The 9,881-nt window shown below is 34.3% G+C and overlaps 2 protein-coding genes across 2 annotated transcripts; both read left to right on the top strand.

Moving 5' to 3' along the window:
• The first annotated feature begins 1,153 nt into the window (after nucleotides 1–1,153).
• Nucleotides 1,154–4,060, top strand: LOC7466077 (omega-3 fatty acid desaturase, chloroplastic). The gene is made up of 8 exons (XM_002323549.4): nucleotides 1,154–1,917; nucleotides 2,050–2,139; nucleotides 2,262–2,328; nucleotides 2,446–2,538; nucleotides 2,614–2,799; nucleotides 2,915–2,995; nucleotides 3,252–3,389; nucleotides 3,529–4,060. The coding sequence occupies exons 1-8, from the start codon at nucleotides 1,400–1,402 to the stop codon at nucleotides 3,712–3,714; spliced, it is 1,359 nt and encodes a 452-aa protein (XP_002323585.2). The 5' UTR covers nucleotides 1,154–1,399; the 3' UTR covers nucleotides 3,715–4,060.
• Nucleotides 4,061–6,194: 2,134 nt separating this feature from the next.
• LOC7460358 (uncharacterized) lies at nucleotides 6,195–8,269 on the top strand. The gene is made up of 2 exons (XM_002323548.4): nucleotides 6,195–7,531; nucleotides 7,637–8,269. Exons 1-2 carry the CDS (start codon nucleotides 6,589–6,591, stop codon nucleotides 7,981–7,983), a joined length of 1,290 nt encoding a protein of 429 aa, XP_002323584.1. The 5' UTR covers nucleotides 6,195–6,588; the 3' UTR covers nucleotides 7,984–8,269.
• The last annotated feature ends 1,612 nt before the right edge of the window (nucleotides 8,270–9,881 follow it).

The raw sequence follows: 9,881 nt of genomic DNA, 5'->3' as shown, positions 1-9,881 counted from the left end.
GAAGGATTGACCGACGGTGTATTGTGGGTGGGGTTAAATTTTTTTAAATGTAAAAAAATATATTTAAAAGTTGCTAATTTTTTAATTTTTTTAAAAAATTAAATCATGTAAGAGTTAATTTTATGTGATGCAGTTGATTTTATGTGTCCAAAAATAACCTGGACAACTCGTAGAAATATAATATTAAAATAACAAAACATTGAATCGACTTGTGTCAACCTGGGTTAACAGGTTAAATTCGTTATCCGAGTTATGAGATTATGATAATCATATAGAAAACAAATTATAAAACTTAATTTCCAACCGACCCAATGTTGAATGATGAAATTAAAAAAAATTAAAAAAATAGATACAAAAAACAACCGGAACCAATTTGGGTTAACTCATTAAACACTATTTTTCAGATCATGAGGCCAAAATAACCTAATAAAAAACAAACAAAACAAAACAAATCGTGAAATCTAATTTCCAAATAACCCAATATTAAATAATAAAATTAAAAAAAATCTGAGTCAACTGGCTTAACCTACAACTCATATTAAAAGATTGAGATAACCTAATAAAAAATAAATTTAATATTAAAATGTAAAATTAAATAAAAAACATTCAATGAAAAGAAAAATACTATTCTAATAAATAGTTTAGTTTGTGAGGAGGTTACATTAAAAATTTCTTATCTTTTATTTTTGTTTTTTGAATTTAAATTTTAGTGCTAGTATTTAAGAAAATTTATTAAATTTCACTGTTGAACAGCATAAGCTTTGCTACACAATCTATCTCCCGTACACATTCATATCTTCGTTCATCCAAATCATCCTTGATTCCTTGTACTCCAAATGAATACGTCAAACTCCTATTAAATGGCCGGTAGGCAAGTTTCACGCGAACCAAACAACAGTAAAAGCCACACGATTTCGGAACGCGGTTCAACCTGCGTTCCTAAAAAATTTTAAATTTTTTTTGTTTTTTGCTAAAATTTAATATGATTTATACGTTTTGGATCGTTTTGATGTGCTGATGTCAAAAATGATTTTTAAAAAATAAAAAAACATCATTAACATGCATTTTAGCATGAAAAATTATTTGAAAAGCACCCACAATCATATTACCAAACAAGCTCGAGTCAGCCATTCATAACCTCCTCACACTCAGAAGATATGTCAAGAGACCACACAGGTCAAGAGAAGAGAGAGGGAGACTGTCATCTTTTATTTTTCCCTAACTATATAGTATTATTAGAGTGCTATAATCTTTTAGGCTTCTCTTTTATCCCTAGATATCTTGCTTCACTTGTTAGTTCTCTTATTGTTTATTATATTTAACTAGTTTCTTGCTACGCTTATTCTTTCCGTGTCTCTCCTTGTCTGAAGCCAGATAGAGACACGCAGTTTGGGTTCCGATGGCTAGCCTGGTGTTGTCAGAATGTGGCTTAAAGCCTCTCCCTCAAACTTTGCATAGACCTAGAACTGGGATCATCTCTCACAATAACCCTTCAAAGACAAGATTTTTATTCACCAACAGGACACTCACAGATATAAAAAGACTCCCTTTCGATAAGTTTTCAAGAGGGTGTTTTAGGGAGAGGAATTGGGGGCTTAAAGTGAGTGCTCCGTTTAAGGTTGCATATGGTGAGGAAGATAATAAAATTAATGGCTTTAATGGGTTGGGAGAAGAGGAAATAGAATTCGATCCTGGCTCACCACCTCCATTTAATTTGTCTGATGTTAGAGCTGCTATACCAAAGCATTGTTGGGTTAAAGATCCATGGAGGTCAATGAGTTATGTTGTTAGGGATGTGGCTGTGGTTTTTGGTTTAGCTGCAGTTGCTGCTTATCTTAACAATTGGCTTGTTTGGCCTTTGTATTGGGCTGCTCAATCGACAATGTTTTGGGCAATTTTTGTTCTTGGACATGATTGGTAATCACTTTTCTTTTTTTCTTTTTTTTTTTGTTTATGGATCTGGGTTTTTTTTTATTATTTATTTTGCTTGTTCCTTTTGTTTTGGTGATACTAAGTCTGTGTTTTGTATGTTGAGTTTGATTCGTGTAGTGGCCATGGGAGTTTTTCCAATAACCACAATCTAAATAGTGTGGTGGGGCATATCTTGCATTCTTCAATTCTTGTTCCTTACCATGGATGGTAATATCTTGCACTTTGATTTATACAAACTGTTTGTGTTTCTTTTCACAGTCTGCAGAAATTGTAATGTATTGATTTGAGGAATTAATGAGGAAATGCATTGTGTTGGCTCTATTTCGCAGGAGAATTAGCCATAGGACTCATCATCAAAACCATGGACATGTTGAGAAGGATGAATCATGGCATCCGGTTAGTGATAAACTCTGTTTATGGGTTCTCTTCCGTTGTCGGTTTGCATTATAGCTTCTTTGCTTTTGCGGGTCTGTAAGTCCTCAAGCTTTACCAATTTCTTGTTTTTTGATGTAGCTGTCTGAGAAAATATATAAAAGTTTGGACGACATGACAAAAAAGCTACGATTCACTGTGCCATTTCCCATGCTTGCATACCCCATTTATCTTGTAAGTATGTGTTCTTTTGCTGAGCAATTTTATTCAGAGTTGAAGAAATTGATTGCTGAAAATTCTTTTCAACAGTGGAGCAGAAGTCCTGGAAAAACCGGTTCACACTTTCACCCAAACAGCGATTTGTTCGTCCCAAGTGAGAAAATCGATGTGATCACTTCTACCGTGTGTTGGACTGCAATGGTTGCTTTGCTTGTTGGCTTATCCTTTGTAATGGGTCCTATTCAACTGCTTAATCTCTATGGAATTCCATATGTGGTAAATGCCAGGTTCTCTTGTGCTGTAGGTTTCTATGCTATGGAAATTGAATTTCCACAAAGGTTTTCTTTTTCGATTCAAAGAATTTCTTAACTTGGTTTTTAATCAATGTTAGGGTTTTGTTATGTGGCTGGATTTAGTGACTTACCTGCATCACCATGGTCACGAAGACAAGCTTCCTTGGTATCGTGGAAAGGTATGCATGTCCTAACTGCTGCGTCATTGTTTTTTCCTGTCCTGATCCTTGATCTCGACCATATATTTAAATCCCAATATGCGACAAGTTAATACTATAATATATTCATATCTAGAGTCGTATGCTTAAGTTGATTTTCATTGCTAGGTCTTTTGTAGTTACTCTATCACCAAGAAAAGAAATGTCTATGGTCTCTTTATAAAGATTGGTCTGAAGCTTAATCATTACATTTTGATTTTAAAATGTCATTGAACAGGAATGGAGTTACCTGAGGGGAGGGCTTACGACACTTGATCGTGACTATGGATGGATTAACAACATCCATCATGATATTGGAACCCATATCATTCACCATCTGTTTCCTCAAATCCCACACTATCACTTGATCGAAGCAGTGAGTGTTTCTTTATTTTGATCAAGACTTGTTTGTTATTGCTTCAGATGATCACCTCTCTGGGACCTGAGGAGAGACTTGCTTGTTTTGACCTGCTGTTTTCTCTTATCCGATTGTTATTGCTTCATTGCATGTATAGACTGAGGCGGCCAAACCAGTGCTTGGGAAATATTACCGAGAACCAAAGAAATCAGGCCCTCTACCTTTTCATCTAATCGGAGACTTGATAAGAAGCATGGCAAGAGACCACTACGTTAGCGACACCGGGGATGTTGTTTACTACCAGACTGACTCTCAAGTTAGTCGCTCATCATCGGAAGAGTGAATTCCCTGGCCTTCCTCAACTGAATCACAGGATAGTTTGCTCAGCCGCTTTATATTGGAGTTATTTGCCTAGCTTAGACAATCTGTCTGAGCAAGATTTGCCATGGTAAAGGCCAGGCTCGTTTGATCTCAATTTTTTCCTTCGAGAAAAACTCATGCCTACCAGGATTGACTGCAGATCTTTCTTGGTGCCTGGGAAGAGTGTACATGTAGGGGTATTTTCGTAATTAATGCTGCAACAGTGAAGGAAATAATGTATATTAAGGAAGTGTGTTAGATTCCCGTCGGTTGTTTTATTTAAAAATATATTAAATGAAATGAAAATATATTAAAAATATATTCATGTAGGGGACTCTGTTTAGGGATTCTGGTCTGTGCTGCTCTGTATTTTTCTCCTCCATATTTATTTTGTGACAGAGTAATGAAAAAAGAAGTCCACCCTACTTTGACTTTTAGAAATGGCCCACCAAACTGGACCAAGAGCAGCTCTTAAAGTCATTTTGATGTAAGCATTTTATTACATTTCCTTTTCACAATGAATGACTTCACATCAACCATCAAATCAGCAAGGGCCATGTGCAGAGACACACAGAAATTGGAGTTAATTATAATTCAGTTTTTGTTATTTATCATAATTAATTAATTAGTCATCGACTCATCATCACAGTCTTAGAAATTAAATATACACTTTTTATATTTTTAAATTTATTTATAGTTTGACCCTTTTCATCTGTTTTATGTTCGTTTTCAATTTACTTTGCTTTTCTTATTTTAATAAATGAAAAAAAGAGAGTAGATAATATCAAATGATTGATTAGAAAAGAAAGCATTTTTTGCAACAAAATATTAAGAAATGTATGGTGCTGAATTGCTAATTTTTTTTTATTATGAGGAAATACATCATTTAAAAATCTAGATGAGTGAGTAAAACTCTAACTATTCCAGATTCTTTAAAAAAAATATATATCTTGACTCGAATTTAAGATCTGCTGTGCAGATCTCAATCTCTTTACCAGCACACATCATGCTCTTTGAGGACTGAATTGCTGATTTGCCTGCGCCTAAATCCGGAATCTGCAAATGAATTACCTTATTTATCAGTGGTATAGCACCGTGGTCCACGCCCCTGAAACTACAATACGAGCAGTTGATGGATATTTTTGAACCATCTATAGAGATATTATCCTGTTTTCGTTCGTAATTTTTCATGGCTATAACTTGAAGTTCGCGTACCAAACTCAACAGGCTGCATTCAACATGGTAATTGACTGGTGGGAGAAGGGCCTGTCTTCTCCATAGAGTTTGCTTACCAAACTCTAATGAAAACAATCTACATCAAAGTGAAAACAATTTGGGTTATAGATTGGAGAGTGATCCCAACTAATTTAAGTCAATTAAAACAATATTATTTTAATTGGATTATTGGTTAGATTATTTAAATTTAATCAAATTAATTTTTATTTAATTTTTTAAAATTAAGTTTAAATTAGATTTTGAATTGATCTGATTCTAAATCTACTCTCTATAATGACCCAAGTTTAATAATGCTAGTTTGCATGGAAACTAACCCTAATAGTGTGTGTATTGATATTGATTTCACTAGTTTCGTTTCAGTTTCAAGTTTAATAATAAAGCGAAAAAACCAAAGCCATACTTGAAAAGTAGTTTAATATAAAATAAACAGATTTTTAGTTAATATAAAGATTTTTGTATTCAATCACTGAAAATTTAATTATATCAAACACCGGTATTCTGATTCTTGTAAATATTATTTGCAATATTGCAGCTATGTATTTTATGCGTAACAACATGCTTAAATTCTCCTATAGTTACAATTATACTTTATATAGAGTTGATTTAGTGGTTAAGAATGTATATTTCTTGATTTTTTAAATTCAAAATTCGAGTGTATTTTAAAGACCTTTTAAGGAGTGGACCTAACCTCGACTGAGATGTAAAACTGATTCAGAGAAACCCTTTAATGTCGAATAAGAAATAATTAATATTTTATATGGAAGAAGTAGCTTAATTTATTAGAACAGATTAGATATTACAGGGTTTTTAAAGTATTTATTTTTTAAAAAATATATCGAAATAATATTTTTTATTTTTTTTAAATTTAATTTCAACATCAATATATCAAAAAAAAATTGAAATAAGAAAATAAATATTTTTATTTTTTAAAAATATTTTTAAAACATAAAAACAAATAATTTTAAAATATATATCAACTTACTATAACGTAAAAGAGGCCCATCCCAATTGCTGGCTTAAGAAGCCATAGTCTTTGACATTTCCACACAAAACTCACAAACAGGCCCATAATTAACCTAAGGTCATAGAGACATCACAGTCAGCAGCGTCGGTGGCTGAGAATTTTGAACACAAAGACCCTTGTGGTCCAACCTCCTCGGAACCATAGCAGACCATCTAGTCTGGGAAGTCAACAAATACAGCTATACCATGCTTGAACCCTGAAATTCTTCTGAAATTAAATAATATTTCAATATAGTTACTAGCTAGGCATATTATAATAGTAGGCAGATAGCATGTCAGAAAATGCAATTGACAGGTCGTTTTATCCTAATGTAATTTATACTGTACTATCTATCTATCTATCACCCGACCTAGCAGCGCGTAGGTGTAGCATCTTTCTTTGATTTTTCTTCTTTCTCAATGTGAATTCGACGACCGAATTTTTTTTCTGCCGACTTTTTCTTCACTACTGTCCACCAGAACTCCATTCAAAACCCAAAGCCCGCCTCTGCTCATCCCTCTTTTGTGGCATACTTCTCAATATATTACAAAAGCCTGTCTCTTCTCTGCATCTCATGTACATCACTTGATTGCACACTCAAAAGTAGCAAACCAAACTATGAGTCACTCACATAACTCAGGTTCTGGGTGCTTTTCAGGCATAGTACGTCTTCTTCTATGCAGAGGCAGTCACCAAACACACCCATCAGATCAGAGAGTAGAGCCCATCACTCCAGAGTTCTTCAATCATGTAAAGAAAGATCCGAAAACTGGTATTGATGCTAATGTTGAAGCTCCAGGCAGTACCACGCCAGGTGTGGTGGCTAGGTTAATGGGGTTAGATTCATTGCCAGATACCAACCGGGTTCCACGAGGAAGGAGTAACCCAGAGTCGGTCACAAGAAGTAGGTCAGTGAATTTTATGGATTACTTGCTCCAGTTGGATCTAGCACAAGCACAACATCGCCGAGTGAGAACATCAGTATCATTTCGTGAAGTGCCAGCGTTGATGAATCAAGAAAACCATGATGTGTACGTTCTTTACTTGGATGATCAAGACAAGAAACCTAAGAAAATGGGATCAAAACAGAGGAAATCTGAAGGGATCAGTTTTGGAGATCAGATGAAGCAGAAGAATTATGAAGAGCGAAGCAAGAACAAGGAGGGCATAGTTACAAGGGAAGGAGCAGTAAAGACGGAGAAGAATCGACATAACAACAACATGAAGGTTTCCACGTCAAAGAATGAGCCAAAGAGGGTGTCTAGTAGTAGACAATTTTCAAGTGTTGGTAATTGCGATGGTGTCCAATTTTCATCAGGCTTTGTCATGCCTCATAAAAAAGATGTTTGCAGAAAATCTCGAGAGAATCCAAGGGCAAGAAGTCCAGTGAAGAAGCCCGTAAATCAGAAGGAAGTATTGGTAGAATCAAAGTTCATGAAGAGGATAAAGAAACGGCAAGCATATAAAGACTCGCAGTCTGATTGTAGCTCAGAAGATTCAAGCACAATTTCTATTTTTGGTCTCAGTGAATTTTTGGCTCATGATGCAATACCTCTAGCTGGTTAGTTTATTAAGCACCAACACTTCTTATTTGTGGATTTTCTCTACATTATCAACATCCAAATCAACTTAATGTTTTTGCTAATTCTTTTTCCCTTTTAAGCAGGTGACACATGGCCTGTGGACTTGAAGTTCTCAAAGAAGATATCTTCACCAAATCCTCCAGATTTATCTGATAATATGCTGATCAATGGTGAAGATGAGCCAGTGGGGATCAAGAAAAATGATTTTGAATCATGTAATAATCGCAATAAGGAACATTACAGTGAAGTACTGAGAAAGCTCTGCAGGTTGACAGAGGAAGATGTCAAGGAGTCTAGATGGGTAATGAAGAACACGTTTGATTCTGAATGTCTTGAAGAGATGTTTACTGAGTTTGGGCAGCACATCCTTGATTTACTTCTATGCCAAGTAGTAGAAGAACTTGCTGAATCTCACATGGAAGAATTTTGATTCAAGAAAATCTTTCTGTGTGTACTTCTTGCTTGAAAATCTAATGTGAAAGGAGTTAGCCGACTTCAGGATAGTGAAGTTGTATATATAGTATGCACATGGCATGGGATGCAGAAGGGCAGAAGGTTCTTGGAATCATCTGGTGTATGGTGGTGCTAATTGGATTAAAATACATATTTTGGGGAAATGTAAACATGTTGATTGTAGATTTGGTTTCTGTTTATATTTCTATCTTTGATAAGTTATGTGAAATGCCTGGAAATGAGCGCCATGGCCACATAAACAAGACCATCGGATTCTGCTGTCCTCAACCTTTCAAATCCATTGTTACTTCAAGCTTTGTATGGTAGTGTACCAACCAGACGCCAAGGGTATATCTTTAATGGCAGAAACCATTTGAAAGAGCGAAAAACATCGAGAAATGACTCTTCATTTTGATTAAAAAAAAACATTATAGCATCCCTTAAAGATTCAAAATCAATATATAAAGAGCTATTTTGATAATTATTTCACGTGACTCTCTATATAGCTATTCTGTTGAAGATACCCTAAGAGTTCTCTTTCGGCCACTTTCCCAAACACTCCACAATTAGGGTCACTTAATGACGAAAGTCTATGCATTGCTACACGAGAACGACGAGAACGAGAAGTATTTCTAAGTGAAAAATATGTTAAGACACAATCTTTATCACATTCTTGTACAGCCTCTGAGTTAAGCCCTAGGACAGGCTAAGTTTTATATCCAACCTGAAAGCTTCCAAGCACCTACGCACCTGAGATTTTCATATATACACCTGATATCATCTGGGAGTGTGCATTTAGGATGCTGGGGACAGTTCCCATTGACACTCTTAAAAAGTGTTATGTCGTTGTTAACTAGGAAAAGAATACTTAATCACTGGTATAACACTGAACAACTTGTATAGATATATATAAACTACAGATTACCTTCAGCAGAATTTAGAGCTGCCTGTAAACAATGAATAGACGATCCCCGATCTAGAAGGTGATCTATCATTGATGCTTTGGCAAAATCGTAAGAAAAGTCCTCGTTAAGCAGAAAAGGAAAAGGCGTTGGGGTTTAGCTGTCCTCTCCTGAGATCACTCTTTCTATAGATCTAGAAACTTGATACCCGTACGAACCAAATCGCTGTCAGTTTGCTATCTTTTGCCATTTTCTCCCGCCTAATGTTCCTATCATCAGATCATTCACTTTGAAACAATTTTTTTTTTATTTTCAATTTCCTATGTTTTCGTTACTTCTTATATTAACATTATTTTTTTTTTCAAATGAATTCACTATTTATCTCCTTACAAAGCGATATTAAATGAAACAGTGATTTATTTTTATTTCATACTTGTATTAGGTTTTTTTGTCTTTTTTTTGAAATAATTTTTTTTTTAATTTTATCATTTGATATTTGATTGACTAAGAATCGAGTTTGAAATAATTTTAAATAAAAAAAAACCTGTTATAATTTTTAGAAAATCAACCAAATCATAGACAATTTATCTTACTTTTCATTAAAATTTAATTTTTTATTTAAAATTATTTTTTTAATTTTTTTATTTATTTTAATTTACTAATACCAAAATAATTTTTAAAATATAAAATAATATTATTTTAATATATTTCCCAATAACAACATATTTCAATAATCAATTACTTTCTAACATCTCTTTAATTTTCCAAAGCCATCATTGATGGAGCTGGACTATCTGCACCTTCCGCCTCTGGCATGGGACCGGAGAGAACGTCCTGTTGTACGATTTGTTTTGGAAATTAAGTGTTAGTGCACGTGGACGACTAAAAGAATTTTACTTGGAATTAACTAAGCTCGAACATGGCGTTCATCTACCAATCAAAACTTCTTGCAACAGTGAGGATCACATTTTTC

This window comes from Populus trichocarpa, chromosome 16 (assembly GCF_000002775.5).
Source record: "Populus trichocarpa isolate Nisqually-1 chromosome 16, P.trichocarpa_v4.1, whole genome shotgun sequence".
In the NCBI taxonomy this organism is placed as follows: domain Eukaryota; kingdom Viridiplantae; phylum Streptophyta; class Magnoliopsida; order Malpighiales; family Salicaceae; genus Populus; species Populus trichocarpa.
The sequence above is the reverse complement of the archived record's forward strand: the minus strand, read 5'-3'. Positions and strand labels throughout refer to the sequence as shown.

Bases quoted from the DNA above. Each gene is read 5' to 3' on its own strand.
- LOC7466077 (XM_002323549.4), top strand. From the start codon at position 1,400: ATGGCTAGCCTGGTGTTGTCAGAATGTGGCTTAAAGCCTCTCCCTCAA. The intron at 2,140-2,261 runs GTAATATCTTGC...TCTATTTCGCAG, and splicing joins CTTGTTCCTTACCATGGATG to GAGAATTAGCCATAGGACTC. The intron at 2,996-3,251 runs GTATGCATGTCC...GTCATTGAACAG, and splicing joins TTCCTTGGTATCGTGGAAAG to GAATGGAGTTACCTGAGGGG.
- LOC7460358 (XM_002323548.4), top strand. From the start codon at position 6,589: ATGAGTCACTCACATAACTCAGGTTCTGGGTGCTTTTCAGGCATAGTA. The intron at 7,532-7,636 runs GTTAGTTTATTA...CCTTTTAAGCAG, and splicing joins TGATGCAATACCTCTAGCTG to GTGACACATGGCCTGTGGAC.